This window comes from Aspergillus vadensis (assembly GCF_003184925.1).
Source record: "Aspergillus vadensis CBS 113365 unplaced genomic scaffold BO88scaffold_5, whole genome shotgun sequence".
NCBI lineage: Eukaryota > Fungi > Ascomycota > Eurotiomycetes > Eurotiales > Aspergillaceae > Aspergillus > Aspergillus vadensis.
In genome coordinates this window covers 1,374,846-1,395,556 of record NW_020292043.1, presented here as the reverse complement: position 1 = coordinate 1,395,556, position 20,711 = coordinate 1,374,846, and the positions used below count along the sequence as shown (strand labels likewise).

Sequence of the window (20,711 nt, the reverse complement as noted above, 5' to 3'; positions counted from 1 at the left end):
GGCCAAACAGTACCACCTTCTGTTTTCTGTTAGTCCATTAGCCTGGTGTGAGTGGACAAAGTACTTTATCTGCTTATCTGCTTACTGTCAAAGGAGCATCAAGCCTGATCAGCCTCGGTCTGAGCGCAAACCCTTTGCTCGTCCGATCTTCCCCTCCATTCCTTTCATCCCGTTCCTTTTTTTTTTTTTTTAATCACATCGGCTCCTCCCTTTCATCTTCAGTCTTCCTTCCCATTCCATTAAGTTTTGATTCATTCGCCCTACCTTCTCATTGGTGGTTACTAAATCAATCCAAAATGGATGAGGAAGATGGCCATTGCAAAGAAACCGAGGTCACCGTCCAGTCGACGAGCCCCGTGGACTCGGCCGATTATGATCCTTTTGACCCCCAAACCCGCTCCACCACGTACAAGTGGATCACCGTCGTCCTTGTCGCGGGATTATCAACCATGGTGTAAGTTCAGTCCCCCATCAATGAACTTAATGTCAAGATCTCTGACAGTTGCGCCCGGGAAAGTCAGTTGTCTACCATCATAGCAGCCCCCGTATCCCCATCCATTTTGTCTCATTTCCATTCCGACAATGCCCTCTACCGTACCCTCATTGTTTCCATCTGGGAACTCGGAGAAATCGTAGCGCCATTGCTATGGGGACCGCTTTCTGAGCTGTATGGCCGACAATGGCCTCTGAATATTGCCAATCTCTTCTTTGTGGCCTTTTTGGCTGGAACTGCTGCCAGTACCAGTATCCAGATGCTGATTGCCTTCCGGTTCCTGAGTGGTGCGGCGACCGCAGCATCAGCCATCGGTCCTGGCATCGTCAGCGATCTTTTCCCCGAGGAGAATCGCGGACGTGCCATGTCCATCATGTCCTTGACCGGTGCATTGGGACCAGTCGTAGGTCCAATCATCGGTTCCTATCTGGGTGAAAAGGCCGGATGGCGATGGGCATTCTGGTTACCGACTATTGCGACCGGGACTCTGTCCCTGCTCATTCTTGTCGTGTACCGTGAAACGTACAGCGTCACTCTCCAGAAACGCAAAGCCAAAAAGCAGGGCCTCGAAAGCGGCACTGAACGTCCCGAAGATACAGAAAAGACGGCCAGCCACGTATTCTTCAAGACTATTCTCCGGCCACTCCGTCTGCTCATCCGGTCTCCCATGCTAATACTGGTTACCTTGTACCTCAGCGTGGTCTATGGTTACACCTACCTGGTGATGACAACCATCGCAACATTGTTCCAGGATGTGTACGGCTTCTCCGAAGGAGCATCCGGTCTAGCCTTCCTAGGACTGTGCCTTGGGCTCATTCTCGGGGCCTTCCTGTGCAGCTTTCTGCTAGATCGCTATGTGCGCACAGCCCGGGCACGGTCGGGCACTTCCAAGCCAGAGCAGCGCTTGCCTCCTGTCTTGATCGCATGCTTCATCATGTCCGGTGGCCTCTTCCTTTTTGGCTGGACTGCACAGTACCATGTCCAATGGATTGCGCCAATTATTGGCACAGGTATTATTGGGTTTGGATTGGTGTCTACCACCATCACTTTGCAAACTTACGTCGTGGACCTCTTCGGCATCTACGCCGCGAGTGCTACCAGCGCAATGCTGGTGCCCAGAAATGCCTGCGCCGCATTCCTGCCCCTTGCAGGACCGCCATTGTTCAAGCACCTTGGGTATAACTGGGGCGGAACACTTCTGGCGCTGATTGTTTTGGTGTTCTCGTTGATGCCCTTGATCTTCATCAAGTATGGCGAGAGACTGCGGGGAAAGAATTTGCTAGATGCTTGAGACGTCGAAGGTGTTTTGTATAATATGTTTAGTATGACAAAAGCATGAACATGATAGTAATGATGTTGTTTGGGATTGATCCCACTTTCGCAGTTCTTCCCTGTTTTCGACGAGCAAGTCACGTTATCCTTCTGCACGGTCGCAAATGAGGCTGTGCTCCTGGGGCATCGCTACAGAAACAGTCGCAAGAGATACTCTTCTTGGACTCGATGATGATGCCATGCCCAAAATCTAGCACTACAGCAATGATGCTTGTTGGCGCCCTGTAGGCAGCAGGATTGTGATTCCCGCAGCCATCCGTGACGCTCCACCTTCCAAGCTTCTGACAGGTCCGTGCCAACTCATGATCCTTCCGGTTGATCGCGGATAAGTATATAATGCACTGGAGGCGCAGTTCCAGACCAATGGAACGTCTTGTTGATACTTGTGCTTTGACAATATTATATGACATGTCGATCGAAGCTCTTGTTGGTACCCGAAGGAGTATGGTTTGCCGTTACCATGGCTAAGGCTGTCAACTGCCTCAATTCCTATTTATTGATCGAGGCGGTTAGACCACTAGCTATGCAGATCTGCTCAGCCCGAGTGGATTTGGTTGATCGTGGCGCCTTCGCTGTGGATACGAGACAACGAATCGCAGAGTCCGGAAGCCCGTGGCTGGTGAAGTGTCCGCAATATGCGCAGCAGATACTTCTTTTTGCTTCCCTGTTTAAAGGCTTCAGCTGCGCTGGGACGTTACTACCATTCATACTACTCTCCAGGGCTGAATATGACGCACTGCTACGGAGTACTGCATACTTGTTTAGGAAGGCCTTGCGGAGGACCGATCACAGCGAGTTTGAATGGGTGGCACTGAATGCTACATGCTATACAGGCAACAACACCTCGATCTGAATATGGTATCCAGGATGTTGAACGCACATATTCATGTGTATATAATGGTCTGTACCTTCAAGTCTGAAACTACAACCTTAGCAACGATCTAAATTCTCTTTTAGTCTCAGAAACCTCGTTGCAATGCTACCGCTTCTAATCTCAGCAGCAGCTGCCACTCTTGCCTCTGCCCTGGAACTTCCCCAAGGTTATGCACCAGAGCCTGTCTCCTGCCCAAGAAGTTTACAATGGATCCGACCGGCAGTTGGTCTCAGCAGAGATGAATTGGAGTGGGTCGAAGGGCGCAAGAAGGTCGTCCTGGGCTCACTAGACGCATATCTGGAACGACTCAACCTGGACGACTTTGACACAGATGAATACATCTCGCGTCTCAACTACACCAACCAGACCCCAGTTATGGGAATGGCCATCAGCGGCGGAGGATTTGGATCCGCCTTTACCGGGACAGGTCTAATCCGCGCTTTGGATGACCGTCTTCCTGCAGCCAACGAGCAACGTACCGGCGGACTCCTGCAAAGCATGACCTATTTGTCCGGTCTGTCCGGAGGATCCTGGCCGGCAGTGTCCTTCCCATCATACAACTTCCCTACCGCAGACGAGATTGTCGATTACTGGAAACCGGAGATTGACCGATTCCTCACAGTCACAAACACCTCTGCTGAAGCTGCCACCGAAGTTGTTATGTTCGAACAGATTGCTGCAAAGCACATGGCTGGTTTCGAGATAGGTATAAGTGATTACCTAGGGCGGGGATTTGCGTATGAGTTCATACCCGGACAATCCGGGGGCCTCAACACCACGTTTTCGGGGATCCGCAATCTGAGCAACTTTATCAATCACCAAATGCCGATGCCTATCATCCACTTGGCTTCAGTTGAACCGCAAGATGCTGAGTACTACGACCTTTTGGTGCCGTCATCTAATGGGACGATTGTAAGTAGCGCTCCTTTTCAATGAACTATCAGCTTCAAGCTAATTGGGTCAGTTCGACTTGACTCCTTTCGAATTCGGCGCTTGGGAAGGAAACGTGCATGCATTTACGCCCACTGAGTGGCTCGGAAACCAGCTGTCCAACGGAATTCCAGTCAATTCAACCACATGCTGGAAAGGGTTTGATCGGTCCTCGTAAGTAATGCGGTGCATATAGTCTGGCACGCTTCTGACTCCATTCTAGACTGGTTATCGGCACTTCCGCTGGTGCCTTCAACTTCTGGTACCTTGAAAGCGTCTCCAACGGGACCCTCGGCCAATTTGCCAAACGTTCCACCACCCACAAGTCCTCTCTTACCAAACGACTTAGCAAGCCCGCCAACCTGAACGCACTCGTCGAAGCCTTCGCCGATACCTTCGATCTGAACCTAACAGAAGTCGCCTACTCAACATTCCCTAACCCATTTACCAACACCTCCCTCTCCACCGGCAACGCCCACACATCCTCAACCCTAAAACTCGTCGACGGCAGCGAAACAGGCCAAACAATCCCGCTCTGGGGCCAGATCCAGCCTGCACGCAACGTCGACTTCATAATAGCCTGGGACGACTCGCAAGACGCAGACCCATACTCCTGGAACAATGGCACGAACCTCTACAACACATATCTAGCCGCCAACGCAACAGGACTTCCCTTCCCTGTAATTCCACCCTCCAAGACAATGATGAACCTGAACTACACCCTTCACCCGCAATTCTTCGGCTGCGACGCGAACTTCACTACCACAGGCGACGACCGCGCCCCGATTGTGCTGTACATGGCCAATGCGCCGTATAGCGCATACACGAACTTTTCATTCTGGCAGACGGCGACGAGTCGCGAGCAGATGGAGGACATCTTCATCAATAGTTTCGACATCGTGACGCAGGCAAATGGGTCGTGGGATGGGGAGTGGGCGGAGTGTATCGGGTGTGCGGCTGTGGAGAGGAGTTTGAAGAGGGTAGGGATGGAGAGGACCAGGCAGTGTGAGCGGTGCTTTGAGAAGTATTGTTGGGATGGGGAGCTGGATGAGAGGGAGCTGGTTGAAATGGATCCGGGGGTTTTGGACCCAACGTTGATTTTGGATCCGGGGGTGGGGTTTGAGATGTGGAATGCTACGAATCCTTATTGATTGTTGCCATGACTGGTGTGCTGAAAGCTGGCAGGGAGGCAGTGTGCTATTAAGGCTTTATGATTAAAGAAGTGATGAATTGTCATGACCACTATATAGACCAAAATGATCTGATACTGCTAGTTGGAGAGAGTCCTATCATATTTGTTCGAATACTAACTCACTGTATCTTCATTATGCGACTAGTATAGACATGTAGCTACAGACGCAACACAACCTTCCCAACCTGCCTACCCTGCCAAACATATTCAACAGCCTCTTCGGCTTGCTCAAATGGAAACACCTTATCAATAAGGTCATCGAGCTGCGTCTGCGAAGCCGATAGTGCCTCACAAAAGTCCTCCATATCAATCTTCGAGCCCGCGTTAATGCCCCTTTGCAGGTCAGTAAAATTCTTCTGTTTCCACTACTTCGCACAACACTCACCTAAGATTGATCCTTCGATCAATAAGAGTCGGCACTAGTTCTCGCAGCTCAGATGGATCCTGCTTCCCAAGGTATCCCACCTGACTGACCACTCCGCCACGACGAGTGCATCGCATACTCTTGACAAGGGATCCCGTTCCGCCGTTCTCCACCACCAAGTCCACACCGACACCATCAGTAAGCTTCAACACCTCTTCATCCCACTCTGGTGTGTTCTTATAATTGACCGTCAAAATAGCAGAACCAGAATACTTCTCCTTGATAGCCTTCAGCTTCGCATCACTCGACGAAGTTAGAATCACACGCAGACCAGCTGCAAGCGCCAACTTCAGCGCAAACATACTGACGCCCCCGGTCCCTATAACCCTTCGTCAATTTCAAATGAACCCACTACTTAGAATAAGAATGAGAACTCACCCTGCACCAAAACCGTCTGCCCAATTCTCATCCCCTTCAACGCCGACCACGCCGTAACCCCCGCACAAGGAATCATCGACGCCTGCACCCAATCTAAATAAGCCGGAAGTTTACACAGCACACTCTCATCATAAACGATGTAATCTGCCATCACCCCATCTTCGTCTGCAGCCAGCCACGACCGCTTCGTCGCGCGCTCTGTAATCTGCTCGGTGTCTGTGATTGGCGCCGCGCGATCCCCAACATTTAGTGTCTTCACTTTGTCCCCGGTGGCTACGACTTCTCCGGCGGCATCGTTGCCCAGGATCCCGTGTGGGAGAACAGGCCATGGGTTCCCGCCGTTGGCGATGTTGGCGTCGCGGTAGTTGAGGGCCACGGCGTGGACGCGGATGAGAACTGCTGTGGGGGATAAGGGGAGGGGAAGTGGCTCTGTTACGATGTTCACTTTGGAGGTGTTTGGGGTGTAGTCGTCTGTTCGGCGGACGGCGCGACGGTGGGTGGGTTGTGTGGAGGACATCTTATTTGGTGGATTTAGTTAGATGGAGTATTTACGGAAGAACTATTGATTGTTTGTACAGATTCATGCTTTTGTCAGTTGTTATATACCCCGCGTTCTGGATGCTTTGTTGATGTGGTTCGGATGGGACAGCCGAGCCGATGCGACGGTGAGAGAGCTTATGAATCAACCCATGGGGTTTCCGAGATCAGACATCCGAGACAATACTCGGGTTGATAGGATACCCATTGTTCGGGTTCACAATAAAAGGCTAAACATAAGGAGATTCATTGCTCATGAAAAGCTACTTATGATTTCTAATCTTTCAGGGATCGGGATCTATGTATACTTCTTAGCCGTCCCGCGGCATACCCAGACAGTTCTCATGTCTTCCGTTAGTGAGAAATAGGATCAACACCCCCAAACCCGCCTCCTCAATTCCACATGTATGGCCTTGACGTCAATTGCTATATGCCCTTATCATAATTCTGTATTATGATAAGTATCTCCTCGGAGTCCAGCATTCTGTCCGGTTTCTGGAAGCGCCAGACATCGTCATTCCCACGTTAACTGGTAACTAGTTTAGTCGGGATGATATACCAATGATGTAATAGTGGCCATTGCCAGATACAACAATCAGTATATAACCACCACCTCTGCCAAGCATGTACTATTCCTATCACCAAGATCATATTCACATAAACAAAAAAGAATCTTAATCTGATTAGAACACATAACTTACACCTCTCAATACCCTCCCCATATTATAATATCTCCACCGCTACCCATCATGGCCGACCAACCCCCTATGGGCCGCGACTTCATCGACGCAAAGAACGTCGACCCCGTCGACCACAATGACCAGACCGATCCCGAAGACTCCGCTAGTCAGCCTCGTTTCCCGGGCCCCGGTTCGAGCACAACCGCTCCTTCCACCTCGAAGCCGCATTCGAACAAGTTGTTGAACAAGCTGGATCCGCGATACGACAGTGATGTTTTGGAGTCGGAGAAGCAGGAGAAGGAGAAGGTGCAGCGGAGGGGATGGGATTAATCCTGCTTTGATACTTGATGTGTCAGGATAAATGTGGGGGAGAGAGGAGGATGGCTTATGATCATGTATACATGTTTTTGAATTTCCGGAGATGTTCTCCGTCATAATATTATACTCATAAATTATGATACTCTGGTTATATATTGTACAATATACGAAGGAAACCAAGTATGAAAGAGCTCAAGGTATGAAGTATAGGAATCACGCCCCATTGATAATAGCGTTGGCGATCTTCTCCGCAAGCATATCTAGTCTGGGTCAGTGTGTGATCTCCATTGAACCACGAGGTAAAAGGTATAACTTACAGACGGTAGACTGGGGATGTCCCGGCGGCAGAAACGGGAATGCAGACGCATCCACGACTCTCACACCCTGGACTCCATACACCCTAGCCTGACTATCCACCACTGCCATCTCATCATCAGAAGTGCCCATCTTGCACGTACAAGCGGCATGCCAGAGCGTCATGACGTTATCCTTGATCCACTGGAGGATCTGCTCGTCCGACTGTACCTCCAGACCGGGGTTATACTCCTTGCCAATGACGACTGGCGCCATGGCCTGGCTCTGGAAGGCCGCGCGGACACGCTTGAACATGGCGATGGCGACCTCCTGGTCGGACTGAGTGGCGAGCCAGTTGGGGTTGATGACGGGGAGGTCATCGGTGTCAGCAGAGCGAAGCGTAATGTTGCCGCGGGAGGTCGGGGTGATGAGTACCGCCAGCATGGAGGCGTACTGGTAGCCATCTTGGGGCTGGGTGGTGAGCAGGTTGGACACGTTTCCCATGTATCCGGCACCGGAGATGTACTGTATTGCATTAGCGTCTGTAGTATGAAGCACGCATACAACTATACACATACCTCCGCCTCAGGCCAGTCACTCGGGAAGGTAGCCAGTTGCTTGGTAGTCTGGCTGCTAAACGCACTACGCAGAGCCGCTGGAATCTTCTCCCAAGCGAGGTAGTCCGAGATAGGGTTGGTAAGTGGGCCGTTGCCGAAGCCGACCATGTTGATGAACTGGCCGACGATACCTAGGAAGTCATTGGCGATCGCGGTGAAGGTCTGCACGTTGACACGATACGAAGGCGCAAAGAACGGGTGATCCCACATATTCTGGCCCACGCCTGGACGGTTAGCCACGACCTGGATGCCGTGTTCCTCGAGCTGGTCTTGCGGACCAACTCCAGACACCATGAGCAGCTGGGGAGACTGGAAGGCACCCGCGGAGACGATAACTTCGCGGTTTGCCTTGATGGTGAAGATGTTACCCCCGGAGCCCTTAACCTGCACGCCGGTCGCCTGTTTCTGGTTGTTGAAGATGATCTTCTTGGCGAGGGTGTTTGCATACGTGGTCAGTGTCGACGGTTTGTTCGCAAGGAATGACTCTTCGGAACTACTCCGGATCTCGCCGCTGGGGTCGATGGTTGATGCGCAGTACTGGCCGCCCATCAGTGAGCCCAGGTTGAAGTCCTGCGTCTCGTTGATACCAATGGCTTTCATGCCGAGGTCCATCCATGTCGAGAAGGGCATGGCGTAGTTCGCGTACGACACCTTCAACGGACCACCAGTGGATTCATACGCGCTGGCATCATAGCCAGCGGTGGCATTCTTGGCCCGGATCTGAGTGTTAGGGGGAGTGAATTTCACGCTGGTCTTGTAGAAGGGCAGCGTCTGGTCGAAGGTGTAGCTGCTGTCGTTGACGGCAGTGGCCCATTGCTCCATGGACTCGATGGTCGGCCTGGCAGACCGTTAGTGGGATCGATTCTGAACTAATTTTGAGCAGAAACACAAACCGTTGATAGATCATAAAGTTCATCGCGGAGCTGTATATGCGTTAGCTTTGTCCCTTCTGAGCGATATGCGACACCCACGATCCACCCCAACATTTACCCCGAGCATAGTGAATGGACCGGCCATTCGCACCAGGGACATTCTCTGCGACGAATCCCCAGTCGTGAGCAGCAGCTGTTTCTGGATCCGACCCAACTGGAAGCACGTCCGCAGCAGGCACCTCGGCCACCGACTCGAGTTCATATGATCCTCCAGCCTCAATCACTGCCACCTTGAAATTCTTCTGCGCCAGTCGAGTTGCAATAGTGTTTCCACCTGTACCGCCACCAACGACCACATAATCGAACTCCGAATCGCCGAACAGGCCACGCTCGTCATAGTTGTGTGAAAGAGTGTCGGGGTTGGCAATGGTCCCGGTGACCATGCACTGTAAAGCGAGTGACAAGAGAACACGACGGATCATCTTAGAGCATTAGTATCACGACATCAAGCGCTGCGAAGGGGCTTACAATGAATGAAACCGAAGAGAGCGACTGGGATAAACACGAAAAGAACGACGCGCTTGACAGGGAATGGTGTACATTCCGTCGGCGTCAGGGTTTAAGTATGCTGCATGATCCCCTTCGGTCCGACCAAGCTGAAATGCCACCTATTATTTCGAACTAGGTTTCACCTGTCTGACCCCTGTCTGGATGTAAGTTTACAATCACAACAGAGCTCACGGACATATGGTTCCTGATGCCAAAATGGGGCCAGGGTGAAACGGCCATCCGGGCGGGTGGAGATCCCCCGGTCGGAGATGCAGTTCAATCAGGTATGGCTGCCTCATTTATCGGGCGGGCGGGCGCAAATTTGGGTCACCCACATGGATTTCTCCCAGCAATAAATAGCATAGCTCAAAACCTAATCTTTGTTGCTCCTGAGTTGTGGTTATGTTTGACCTACTGCGTTGTTTGTTTTCTTTCGGTCGGATGATGTGTTAGGGTTCAGCGGTCGTCCGTTATAACAGCTCTCTTGCATCGCATTCCCGTCTGTTCCGAGTGAATATCTTGAGATGAGGATCGTCTGCAATACCATGATTGAGATGGTCATCTCCTCTTCTGTTCTTTCTGGCTACTAAGTTGGCTGTACACCAACACAATGACTGAAATATTAGGCGTGTATGTCACTCGTTTACCCCTGGCTAGAGGAATTTCCCGTATCCCTTCTGGTGACAATTCAGGGCCACGTACAATGACCTCTAGATGTGTGTGGAATGGTCGTAGATATACTATGAGTCTTGTAAGTGAGGATGTAAAAATAGTAGGATAAGTGGTGCTATTGATGCATTGGTGGCGCCTACACTTTGTTTATGCATAAGTCAACGTGTTGTAGGCCCACACTTCAGTGCAGTAGATTAAAAGTACTTTTAGATCAACAACAGTTTACCAAGTATGGGCACAATTCGACATATTTCGCTAGCCTTCGAGATTCACCCCTACGGACTGCTTTTACCAGTTTCAGCAGCGTCATGTTCAGGTGGTTGCCAGTTGCCAATCCCGAGGCCGTTGCCCAGATTTCCCAATGCGGTAATGGTCGCGAACCAGTCTGCTGCAAGCTGCAACTTCGAGTCGCTGTCACATCTTTCCCAACACCATCATTAACTGGCCTGTCTTCGAAATACAGTTTCGTTTTCTTCCGATGCGTAGTCGGGATGTAACTTCCTTCACGGATCTGATCAGCCGTACAGGTGTCCTCACGAGCAAGCAATAGGCACCATCATCCAGAATGATTCCTGATGGCTACGGCAGATCACAGCACACCCTGGAAGGCTGACAAGCTGACGAGATAATACCAGCCACAAAGAGCAGCCATGTGTAACGATGAGATAAGATGAAATACTGTTAAGAAGCACCATCTCATCAGCCCCGTGGCAACTGGCCATGTGGAGAGAGCAGACATCACATATCGATCAATGGCCGCAATCAGGCTTCCAAGCCGCATGCCACTTCATCCCAACATTCCAGACACAAATCCGAGGCACACCTTATTCCCAACAGGAAGCGACCTTCATGTGTCAAGGATCCTCAGTTGAGTCAAGCGCTGAGCCGCTACGCCAACCAACGACGGGCCTTCTTTTCGAGTGATCTGCAAAGCCGCGGCGATTCCCCCTCGTTAAGCGGCCTAACGAACCCCAAAACTTAACCCGTTCAGAACATCCGATGCCCACATGAACCCCCCCGGATTCTCAATCACATGCGATTGGCAAGAGAAACTTGCCTATTCGCATTCGGAGATGGCCTCCCGCTGCAGTGTGAAAATTGGCACTCCAGCAGCCCTATATAGCCCATCCCACCCCCTCCTCCCCCCCACAAGGGCATCCTCGCAGATGAGTTGACCAACACCACCCTTACCACCCATCATGAGCGGTACACACCCCAATCCTAAGGATTCAATGAAGTCCACCTGGCGCCGGCTGGATCGCGCCGAGTGGAGCGTCTGGCACTGGTTCTTCGAGATCCTCGGCGTGCACCCCAGCAACCTCGACAAGGAGGTGCCCGTGCATCCAAAGACCGAGAAGATTCCCTACATGAGATCATGGTCTCAGCACCTCTGGATTCTCTACCACGCCATCCTCCCCCTCGCCGTCCACCACGTCTACGTCTCCTACACGGGCCACAATTTCACCGCCGTGGGCGCCTTCATCCTCTACTCCGCCGCCTTCAAGCTCATCGCCATCCACCAACTCCAAGTCATGCGCCGCATGGGCCACGTCCTCGGTTTCCTAGACGGCGACCAGCACGGCCGTGACGATGTCCCGGACGTCGGAGTAGCCAAGGTCGTCCGGTCCCTGCTCTCGACATCAACCTTCCGGCCCATCATGACCGTCTTCCTCAGCTACCGAGTCAGCCAAGCACCAGCCCAGATGAGCTGGGGCTGGCTACCGCTCGAAATCGGACTATACGGCATCATCCTCGACTTCTGGTTCTACTGGTACCACCGACTGATGCACGATGTGGGCAGTCTCTGGAAATACCACCGGACGCACCACCTGACCAAGCACCCCAACCCACTCCTGACCCTGTACGCGGACACGGAGCAGGAGTTTTTCGATATCGCGGGCATTCCGCTGATGACATACTTCAGTATGAAGCTGATGGGAATGCCGATGGGGTTCTATGAGTGGTGGATCTGTCATCAGTATGTGGTGTTCACGGAGTTGGCAGGCCACAGTGGATTGAGGATGCATGCGTCGCCGCCATCAACGCTGGATTGGTTGTTGAAGTTGGTTGGGGCGGAGTTGGTGATTGAGGATCATGATTTGCATCATCGCAAGGGATGGAAGAAGAGTCACAACTATGGAAAGCAGACTAGGCTGTGGGATAAGATCTTTGGAACGTGTCATGAGCGGATTGAGAGTCGGGAGGAGAATGTGGATTATGAGAATCCGGTTAGGATGCCGATCTTTTAATCTTGTGTGGGGGGAGGGAATAGAAGGGGGAAGGAAGATAGCTCATTAGGGATGGGTTGTATTTATGGATGGGAAAGATTGTGATTTATTGTTCATTTTTTGCGGGAGTTGTATATGATGATGATATTATGGGCTGGAGACTAAGTTATGAATATATGCCTTGTTTGTTTTTATCTAAAGTATCAATTAGGGTGGTAAACATGGGGTGCAGGAACCCAGAACCTTGTACTAAAAAATAAGGGGCACTGCCCCGCATGCCTCCGCAAGCGAAGGCCACCAAAATAGCCGCGGAGTCATTTCCGGTAAACAGATGAACGAAACAACATTCCAATCTTACATCCGATCACTTCACCTGAGATCGCCATTCTACTATTGTGTGACACATGCATACACAATGGCATCCCAGCGGATTCACCTCATCGGACTTGGAAGCATCGGGACCCTTATCGCTCACTCGCTTCGCTCCCTCCCCGCACCCCCGCCCATTACCCTTCTGCTCCATCGCGAGTCGGCATACCACGGCTTTCTCTCTGAGGGGAGCAAGCTGCGTCTCCAAATTGGAGAAAATGGGCCTACAGAAGAGAGTACCGGGTACGACGCCGAACTCCTACAGGGTGATTCACCCATCCATCACCTAATCGTAGCCGTCAAGGCGAGCGCAACCATCCCCGCTCTCCGATCGATTCAGCACCGGCTCGGACGGCATTCCGTTATCTGTCTCTTCCAAAATGGCCTAGGGCAGATCGAAGAGCTCAATGAGCGCCTATTCACGGACCCGCTGACACGACCGACATACATGTTTGGCATTATGCGCCATGGGGTCTACATAAAAGTGCCGTTTGAAGCCGTGCTGGCGGGGCTGACCGGATCATGCGCTCTGGGGATCGTCAACGATGGCCAACAGGCATCCTCATTATCATCTTCATCAACAGCATCCGCCCAATCTCGATTTCTCATCGACCGGCTGGTCGAAGCACCGATCGTCCGATGTTCCGAACTGCCGTGGATGGAGCTCCACCAGGCCCAGCTACTGAAACTGGCCACCAACTGTGTCGTCAATCCACTGACGGCACTGCTAGATGTGCGGAACGGCTCGCTGTTAGCTAACCCCGAGCTGCAGGAGATGCAACGTCAGCTTCTCCAGGAGATCTCGCTGGTGTTCCGTCGTCTTCCGGAGCTCCAGGGTCTACCCGACGTGCAGGAACAATTCTCCGTGGCCAGACTTGAGGAGCAATTGATCGGGAACATTGAGAAGACGGCCAGTAATTCCAGCAGTATGCGCGAGGATGTGCGAGCAGGTCGAGCCACGGAGATTGCGTTCATCAACGGATGGATAGTGCGACGGGGCCAGCAACTGGGGCTAGAATGTCCTACAAATCGGTGCCTGACCCAGCTAATTCTGGCTAAGACTAGCCAAGGGCGCTAAGCCGGCGAAGAATTGGTGTGGGAACTTGGGAAGGGGGCACTGGGTCCAAAACAAAACAAGCATAAGCCCCCAGCAGGCTGAAATGGTCCACAGTCCGTTTTCAGTCTGCGGTATCAGGGTTAGACCAGCAATAGACAGTACATCGGTAGTCGCTAGATGACTACTACTGTACTTTTTCATGAGCATGCTAACTGGTAGTAGTAAATATGTCTTGGATAAATGATAGTCAGGGGCTCATTGATGGATCATATGTCCACAATGAGCAGCATGTTTTTCGCCATCAGGCACTTGGGGGCCATTGGGCACGGCGTCCATTACTAGAAGCGGATCGATAGTGCCAGAGTGGTCTGGCTGGCGGATCGAACCAGCTGAAAATTCCATGCAAATCCTGCGAAAAGATTTGCAGGCCTGACTAATGACTCGTGCGCGTGACGTCAGGGAGGCGGAGTTCAGCCTTGGCGTTCGAGGGGCTCTTCATCAGCTGCCTCAGGCAGACATCAGTCAACCCCTCAGAAATCTGGCAAATATCGGAGATTATGAACGAAACATGCCACCATTATGTTCAACAGATACCACGTAAGCCATATACTCCCAATTAAATCAGATATCCGTCTGGATTCCCTCCTGGCATGTCGCCGATGATCATTCAATCGGCAATCGCAATGAGGAATGGCAGCCGTTCACGGTGGGTCTCCCGAGTGCAGGACGGATAAATCGGCTGCTGGCCTAGGAGCCACACCAGTGGAGGCAAGCAAGCTGTTTTCGTTTATTATTCAGGCTAGGACCCCATCGCTCAGTCTTTGTCTGTCCCTATCGGTCCTTCTGCGTGCAAGCAAATCCTGTTGTCCCTGGCTCCAGGGCCCCGTCGTCTAGATCAGACCAGATCCTGCTCCCCGCTGGCTGTCAATATGTCTCCCATCGACGAGCAACTAGAGATGGCGGAGGTCGATGCTCGGCCCCATACTAATGGCGCAAGCAAGGAGGAAGGCCTCGAGAGGCCATCATCTTCAGGCACCACTGGCTCGACCAGTTATAGTAGCTCGATTGAATACAATCCCCAGCTGCACACTCTCCATTCGCGAAACACCGAACTTGACCTAGAGCGTCATCGCACGGCCACTTCCCATGCTCTAAGCAGGATCGAAACCCAACGGCTTCAGCATCAGTTGACCGTGGGTGAAAGCGTCAAGTCTCGCGCCTCCCGAGCGCCCTTACCTCGCATGGGCGCCAACAAGGATTATCCACCCCCTCTTCCCGATCGAGAAGACTATGTCGTCGAGTTTGACGGCCCGGAGGATCCTCTGTATCCCCAGAACTGGAAATTAGGGACGAAGTATGTCATTTCAGCCCTGTCGCGCATAATAGGCATGTTGATCGGCTGAATACTGACTTATGACTCGCCTAGGATTTACATCAGCGCCATCCTCGCCTTCACCAGTATCTGCAGTACCTTCGATTCGGCTATCTTCAGCTCCTCTACCACCAACGTTGCGCGGGTGTTCGGTGTAGGCATCGAAGTTGCCACCCTGTCGAGTTCATTGTATATCTGCGGTTATGCGTCCGGACCCTTGGTGTGGGCACCCCTCTCCGAGCTGAAGGGACGGAAGCCGCCCATTCTGGTGGCTATGTTGGGATTCGGTATTTTTAACACCGCTGTCGCTGTCGCCAAGGATTTGCAGACAATCATGATCTGTCGCTTCTTCTGTGGTGTCTTTGGCAGTTGTCCGCTGGCGGTTGTGGCTGCTGTTTTCTCCGATATCTATAACAACCGCACCCGTGGTGTCGCCATTGCCATGTTCTCCAGCACAGTGTTCCTGGGTCCGCTTCTGGCTCCATTTATCGGTGGTTTTATCAACTCATCGTACCTCGGTTGGCGCTGGACCGCCTACATTCCCGCGTTCATGGGCTACGCCGCCTTCGTGTTGAACATGTTCTTCTTGAAGGAATCCTACCCGCCGATCATATTGGTCTCGAAGGCTTCGGAACTGCGCCGTCGCACAAAGAACTGGGGCATCCACGCCAAGCAGGAGGAAATCGAGGTTGACTTGCGGGAGTTGCTCGTCAACAACTTCTCCCGTCCCCTTCGGCTTCTCTTTGGCGAGCCATTGATTCTGGCGGTCACGATTTATCTCAGTTTCATCTATGGCCTGTTGTACTGCTTCCTGACAGCCTACACACTCGTCTTCCAGGGCGTGTACGGCATGTCTGCTGGTGTTGGTGGGTTGACGTTATTTGGCATGGTGGTCGGTTTGTTCATTGCGGCCTCCTATATCGTTTTCGCTAGTCGGGGGTACAACAAGAAGCTAGAAGCCAACGGGGGCATTCCCGTCCCTGAATGGCGTTTGCCGCCTGTCATGATCGGTGGTGTGCTCTTCGCTGCAGGACTGTTCTGGTTCGGTTGGACCGGTTTCACAAAGAGTATCCATTGGATCGTACCCACACTGAGTGGACTGTTTACTGGATTTGGTCTGTTGATCATCTTCATCCAGCTGTTCAACTATCTGATTGATACCTACCTGATGTTGTAAGTTGCCTTGGCTGATCCCTTGCCGATGAACCCTGTACTAATCAATCTTTCAGTGCCGCATCGGCTATCGCAGCGAACACCTTCTGTCGTTCCCTGGTGGCAGCCAGTTTTCCCCTCTTCTCACGTCAGATGTTCAACAACATGGGCATCCAGTGGGCTGCCACGCTGCTGGGTTGCGTGGCGTCTATTCTGGTGCCTATCCCGGTTGCTTTCTATTTCTATGGTAAAAACCTGAGGAAGCGGAGCAAGTTTGCTCCGTTTTATGACAAGGTTGCCGAGTCTCATGCGGAGGATCCGGTGGAGGAGGACGGAGTTGCGGAGCACTAAAGGCATCATTAACCAACAAAAGTTTTGCATATAGCTATTTGGGCGATTGCTATTTTTCATACCCTGTACATCATTAATGTTAATGTAGATAATCGGAATATTGATAATCATAAGACGCGCGTATCCCGTACAATGTTTGGTAGCAGTGTTGTGTCGTTCGGTGTTTAGATGTTGTTGACGGAAGATGCCATTAGGATTGCTTGCTTATTCCTTTTACCGCCATCTTTATACTTCTCACTTGTGTAGGCAATAACAGTAGCAGATTTATGTAATCAAGGTGCTGTAGTGTAGTGGTCATCATGAAACGTTGTGGTTTTCCGCAGCGCCGTTTCGACCTGGGTTCGATTCCCAGCAGCGCCAAACTGGCGACTGGCTTGATTACTTCTTGACTTTTTTTCTTGCATCTTAATCAGTGATGATGTCTCTGCATACTCATCAAACCCCCCCTTTTTTTATTTATTTTTTTTTCAACGTCTTACTTACTTGTTTCTATCATACTCATACTCTATTCTTTCTCAATCTTACATTGTATATGAGCTGAACTTTGAGACAAAATATGGCTACAAGCAAGATAATGTCCACCTCGCACCATTGTAGCTGTAGCTTGGTCTTACTATTATGAGTCCTTTGCTGCCTGATAAATTAGACCCTGAAGATCTCGCAGACCGACTCAATTAACCTTCCAGGGAGTCCTCCGCAGTCCGCACAGGCAGAATCACGTGCGCAGCTGGTGCCTGGAGGCCCACCCAAGCTCCGACCAATCACATTCCGTCTGGCTCGGCAATTCCCCCAGAGCTCAGGCAGCAGCAGCCACGGGAGCCTCAGGCTGGGGCATTGCAGACAAAACAATATCACTTTCCACTAGATCTCCGCCTCATGCTCACCTCTATATAATCATGTTTCTCCCATCTCTCTTGTCTTCCTTTTTAAAGCTTCATATCACAAGTACCTTCCGCTACCCGGAACTACTCCCCTCCGCCTCTGATCCTCCTGACTAAAATCTGACGACATAATTGCTCTTATCCGCTACTCTCACTATCTCCTATTCCTTCAATTTCACTGAATAAATTCTCCTCTCTCTTTCTCTCTCTCCCTCTCCCAGTTCTATCCTCCTTCACGCCTCACACCTCACAGTTTACTCATCACCATGACCGGCCAAGCTTTCAAGGGCTTGGTCATAGCCGTTGCTGGGTCCTTTCGCGGCTATACCCAAGGTGAGCATGTCTGACATCACAGCCAGAAGTCACATACTGACTCTACAACAGCAAAACTGAAGACTATCGTTCAGCTTCATGGGGGAACATTCAGCTCAGCGGTAACAGAAGATTGCACCCATCTAGTGACCACCCAGAGGGAAGTGGACAATAAGAGTGTCAAATGTGAGTACAAGCCGGGCCTTATCTGTACCCCTTCCCCTGACAAATTGTAGACACGCAGGCTCGCAAGGTCTACACCTGCAACATCGTCTCCCTGGACTGGCTTGTCGAGTCAGACAGTGCAGGAAAGAAGTTGGATGAGAAGAAATTCCTGATGGGCTCCGACGTCAAGAAAGATGATGAACCGGAAAGTCCAAAGAAGCGTACCTTAGAAGAGGCTCTGGGTATCAATGAGGATGGAAGCACGAAGAAGCTCAAGGATGCACAGACGGTTGGCACCAAAGGAATCAACGTCCCTGTTGATGAAACATGTCCTCTTCGAGGTAATAGGCACCAACTCTTGATCAAGTTGGAGGGAAATCTAACCGTAAATAGTGACTCACAGCGTATACATTGATCCCACTGGCCTCATTTGGGATGCGACACTTAATCAGACGAGTGCGACTAACAATAACAACAAATTCTACCGCATTCAGCTTCTCCACAGAAACAACGAGTTCAAAACTTGGACCCACTGGGGCCGGGTGGGCGAACATGGACAAAATGCTTTACTGGGTAATGGCAACTTGGATGAGGCAGAGAATGAGTTCAAGAAGAAGTTCAAGGACAAGTCAGGCTTGACCTGGGAGAAACGCTTGGATCCACCAAAGAAAGGTAAATATACCTTCATTGAAAAGAACTACGAGGACGACACGGAAGACGAAGACGAGGATGAAGACAAACTCGTCGCGAAGAAACCCACCAAGCCCAAGGTAGAGGAAGTGAAATGCACTTTATCGCCACCTATCCAGGACCTCGTGTCATTCATATTCAACAAGGATCTTTTTCAGTCCACCATGGCTTCCATGTCCTACGATGCTCAGAAATTGCCCTTGGGAAAACTGAGCAAGCGCACTCTCCAGAACGGTTTTCAGGCACTGAAGGATCTGTCAGAGCTCATTGCCACACCTGCCCTGGCGAGTACAAAATATGATGCTAGCTTTGCTGCCGCAGTGGAGCATCTCAGCAATCTATACTTTACCGTGATCCCCCATGCATTCGGACGCAACAGGCCCCCAGTATTGAACAACGACACATTGCTCAAGAGAGAGATCGAACTGCTGGAGGCATTGACGGACATGGAAGTTGCGAACAATATCATGAAAGAGGCCAAGAACACCGATACAGTTCACCCTCTCGACCGTCAGTTTCAGGGCTTGAATATGCAGGAGATGACACCATGTACGTCTTATTTCTAGAGCCTTATCCCATGGACTAGTACTAACTCCAGGCAGTGGAACACAAAACAACCGAATTTATTGAGCTGGCCAACTACCTCAACCAGTCTCGCGGTCACACCCACGGCATTCAATACAAGGTTCGCATCTGATGTACCTTTTTAAATGAACCAAGCTAACTGTAACAGGTCATAAACATCTTCCGCATCGAGCGCCAAGGCGAAAAAGACCGATTCCAGTCATCCCAGTACTCCAATATCAAGAACTCCTGTCGCCGTCTTTTGTGGCACGGTTCCCGCAGCACCAATTTCGGTGGTATCCTAAGCCAGGGTCTACGTATTGCACCGCCCGAGGCCCCCGTCAGCGGATACATGTTCGGCAAAGGTGTCTACTTCGCGGACATGTCGACCAAGTCAGCGAATTACTGCTGCTCTTGGGGGAGTGGAAACCGGGGGCTACTCCTCCTTTGTGACGTTGAGGTCGGCAATCCCATGTATGAGCTGGACACGGCAAGCTACAACGCAGGCACCGAAGCGAAAGGGCAGGCCAAGATTGCTACCCTTGGTCGTGGTCGCTCGATCCCTGGAGGATGGAAAGACGCTGGCTGTGTCAATGAAGATCTGAAGGGGGTTTTGATGCCCGATGTGCAGGTGCCGACCACTAATTCTAACTCGAGGGGGCTGATGTACAATGAGTACATCGTGTATGATGTGGCGCAGATCCAGCAGAAGTATCTGTTCCATGTCAACATGCGGTGATCTAGCTCTTGTTTTACATTTTGGTTTTATGGTATGGCGCATATATTAGCTTAGCGGCGGCATCTGGAGCGGATTATGGCGTTGAGCGAGGTCTCGGGGTTTGTTTCATAATTTATCGGCCCGGAATTAGAGGTTATGGTCTTAGCTGACGCACCTGCATAGCTGGCATCCTACTTGGCAGGTTTAATTGAGTATAAGAACATGATCTGAATTATTCTTAGCTGACGATAATAAATCATCTTAAGGCAACGGAGCAACAGGTGTAAGGCTAACTGTATCTAGTATCTGACCGTATCTAATGTTCTTCTCGATCTTCAAGATCCTCCAAAGGGAAACAAGTAGGTAGGGCACGTAGGCAGCAGCAGCGGAGGATCTGTAGGCTGCATGGCTACAGTAACTTTCGCAACAATCTTTAAGCCAACTTACGAATTACGTATGCAGTCCAGCCAACACACATCCAGTTTGCTGACTACTGGGCCCACCGACTATCTTCCTTCTCATCCATACCAGTACTATTTCCACCGACGATCCTCCTCCCAGTTGAAGACCAAGAAAGCCGCTTACCCTGCCTATATTGGCATTCACAAAGAATAAATCCCCCCGAAGCGGACAAGCATAAAATCAACTAAAATCGAGAATGTAACAAAAAGAAATGTACGCATGGGGTTC

The 20,711-nt window shown here is 51.1% G+C and overlaps 9 protein-coding genes and 1 non-coding gene across 10 annotated transcripts; 8 read left to right on the top strand and 2 right to left on the bottom strand.

Annotated features, from left to right (window-relative positions):
• Positions 1-224: 224 nt before the first annotated feature.
• BO88DRAFT_384323 (MFS transporter) lies at positions 225-1,976 on the top strand. Its single transcript, XM_025704694.1, has 2 exons — positions 225-454; positions 503-1,976. The coding sequence occupies exons 1-2, from the start codon at positions 297-299 to the stop codon at positions 1,782-1,784; spliced, it is 1,440 nt and encodes a 479-aa protein (XP_025565622.1). The 5' UTR covers positions 225-296; the 3' UTR covers positions 1,785-1,976.
• An 825-nt stretch (positions 1,977-2,801) lies between these two features.
• On the top strand, positions 2,802-4,780 carry BO88DRAFT_334615 (lysophospholipase 1 precursor; the record flags this gene model as incomplete). The annotated part of the gene is made up of 3 exons (XM_025702809.1): positions 2,802-3,611; positions 3,664-3,803; positions 3,853-4,780. The coding sequence occupies 3 exons, from the start codon at positions 2,802-2,804 to the stop codon at positions 4,778-4,780; spliced, it is 1,878 nt and encodes a 625-aa protein (XP_025565621.1).
• A 199-nt stretch (positions 4,781-4,979) lies between these two features.
• BO88DRAFT_478702 (zinc-dependent alcohol dehydrogenase family protein) lies at positions 4,980-6,140 on the bottom strand (the record flags this gene model as incomplete). Its single annotated transcript, XM_025712013.1, has 3 exons — positions 4,980-5,154; positions 5,207-5,564; positions 5,624-6,140. The coding sequence occupies 3 exons, from the start codon at positions 6,138-6,140 to the stop codon at positions 4,980-4,982; spliced, it is 1,050 nt and encodes a 349-aa protein (XP_025565620.1).
• Positions 6,141-6,802: 662 nt separating this feature from the next.
• BO88DRAFT_403129 (uncharacterized protein) lies at positions 6,803-7,355 on the top strand. Its single transcript, XM_025706287.1, has one exon. It carries the CDS (start codon positions 6,910-6,912, stop codon positions 7,168-7,170), a length of 261 nt encoding a protein of 86 aa, XP_025565619.1. The 5' UTR covers positions 6,803-6,909; the 3' UTR covers positions 7,171-7,355.
• Positions 7,356-7,359: 4 nt separating this feature from the next.
• BO88DRAFT_384316 (GMC family oxidoreductase) lies at positions 7,360-9,480 on the bottom strand. Its single transcript, XM_025704693.1, has 6 exons — positions 9,470-9,480; positions 9,041-9,423; positions 8,963-8,992; positions 8,031-8,907; positions 7,476-7,977; positions 7,360-7,418 (listed from the first exon to the last, which is right to left on the bottom strand). Exons 2-6 carry the CDS (start codon positions 9,421-9,423, stop codon positions 7,372-7,374), a joined length of 1,839 nt encoding a protein of 612 aa, XP_025565618.1. The 5' UTR covers positions 9,470-9,480; the 3' UTR covers positions 7,360-7,371.
• Positions 9,481-11,343: 1,863 nt separating this feature from the next.
• BO88DRAFT_384314 (sterol desaturase family protein) lies at positions 11,344-12,411 on the top strand (the record flags this gene model as incomplete). Its single annotated transcript, XM_025704692.1, has 1 exon — positions 11,344-12,411. Exon 1 carries the CDS (start codon positions 11,362-11,364, stop codon positions 12,409-12,411), a length of 1,050 nt encoding a protein of 349 aa, XP_025565617.1. The 5' UTR covers positions 11,344-11,361.
• Positions 12,412-12,594: 183 nt separating this feature from the next.
• BO88DRAFT_403128 (ketopantoate reductase family protein) lies at positions 12,595-14,204 on the top strand. The gene has a single exon (XM_025706286.1). The coding sequence runs from the start codon at positions 12,806-12,808 to the stop codon at positions 13,835-13,837; it is 1,032 nt and encodes a 343-aa protein (XP_025565616.1). The 5' UTR covers positions 12,595-12,805; the 3' UTR covers positions 13,838-14,204.
• Positions 14,205-14,745: 541 nt separating this feature from the next.
• On the top strand, positions 14,746-17,689 carry BO88DRAFT_423632 (MFS transporter; the record flags this gene model as incomplete). Its single annotated transcript, XM_025708664.1, has 5 exons — positions 14,746-15,170; positions 15,243-16,361; positions 16,418-16,612; positions 17,382-17,461; positions 17,487-17,689. 5 exons carry the CDS (start codon positions 14,746-14,748, stop codon positions 17,687-17,689), a joined length of 2,022 nt encoding a protein of 673 aa, XP_025565615.1.
• On the top strand, positions 16,968-17,051 carry BO88DRAFT_t71. The gene has a single exon. It is a non-coding gene; the product is annotated as a tRNA-His (tRNA).
• Positions 17,548-20,287, top strand: BO88DRAFT_361389 (putative poly(ADP)-ribose polymerase PARP). The gene is made up of 6 exons (XM_025703876.1): positions 17,548-17,905; positions 17,957-18,070; positions 18,121-18,390; positions 18,443-19,288; positions 19,342-19,424; positions 19,473-20,287. The coding sequence occupies exons 1-6, from the start codon at positions 17,839-17,841 to the stop codon at positions 20,040-20,042; spliced, it is 1,950 nt and encodes a 649-aa protein (XP_025565614.1). The 5' UTR covers positions 17,548-17,838; the 3' UTR covers positions 20,043-20,287.
• Positions 20,288-20,711: the final 424 nt, after the last annotated feature.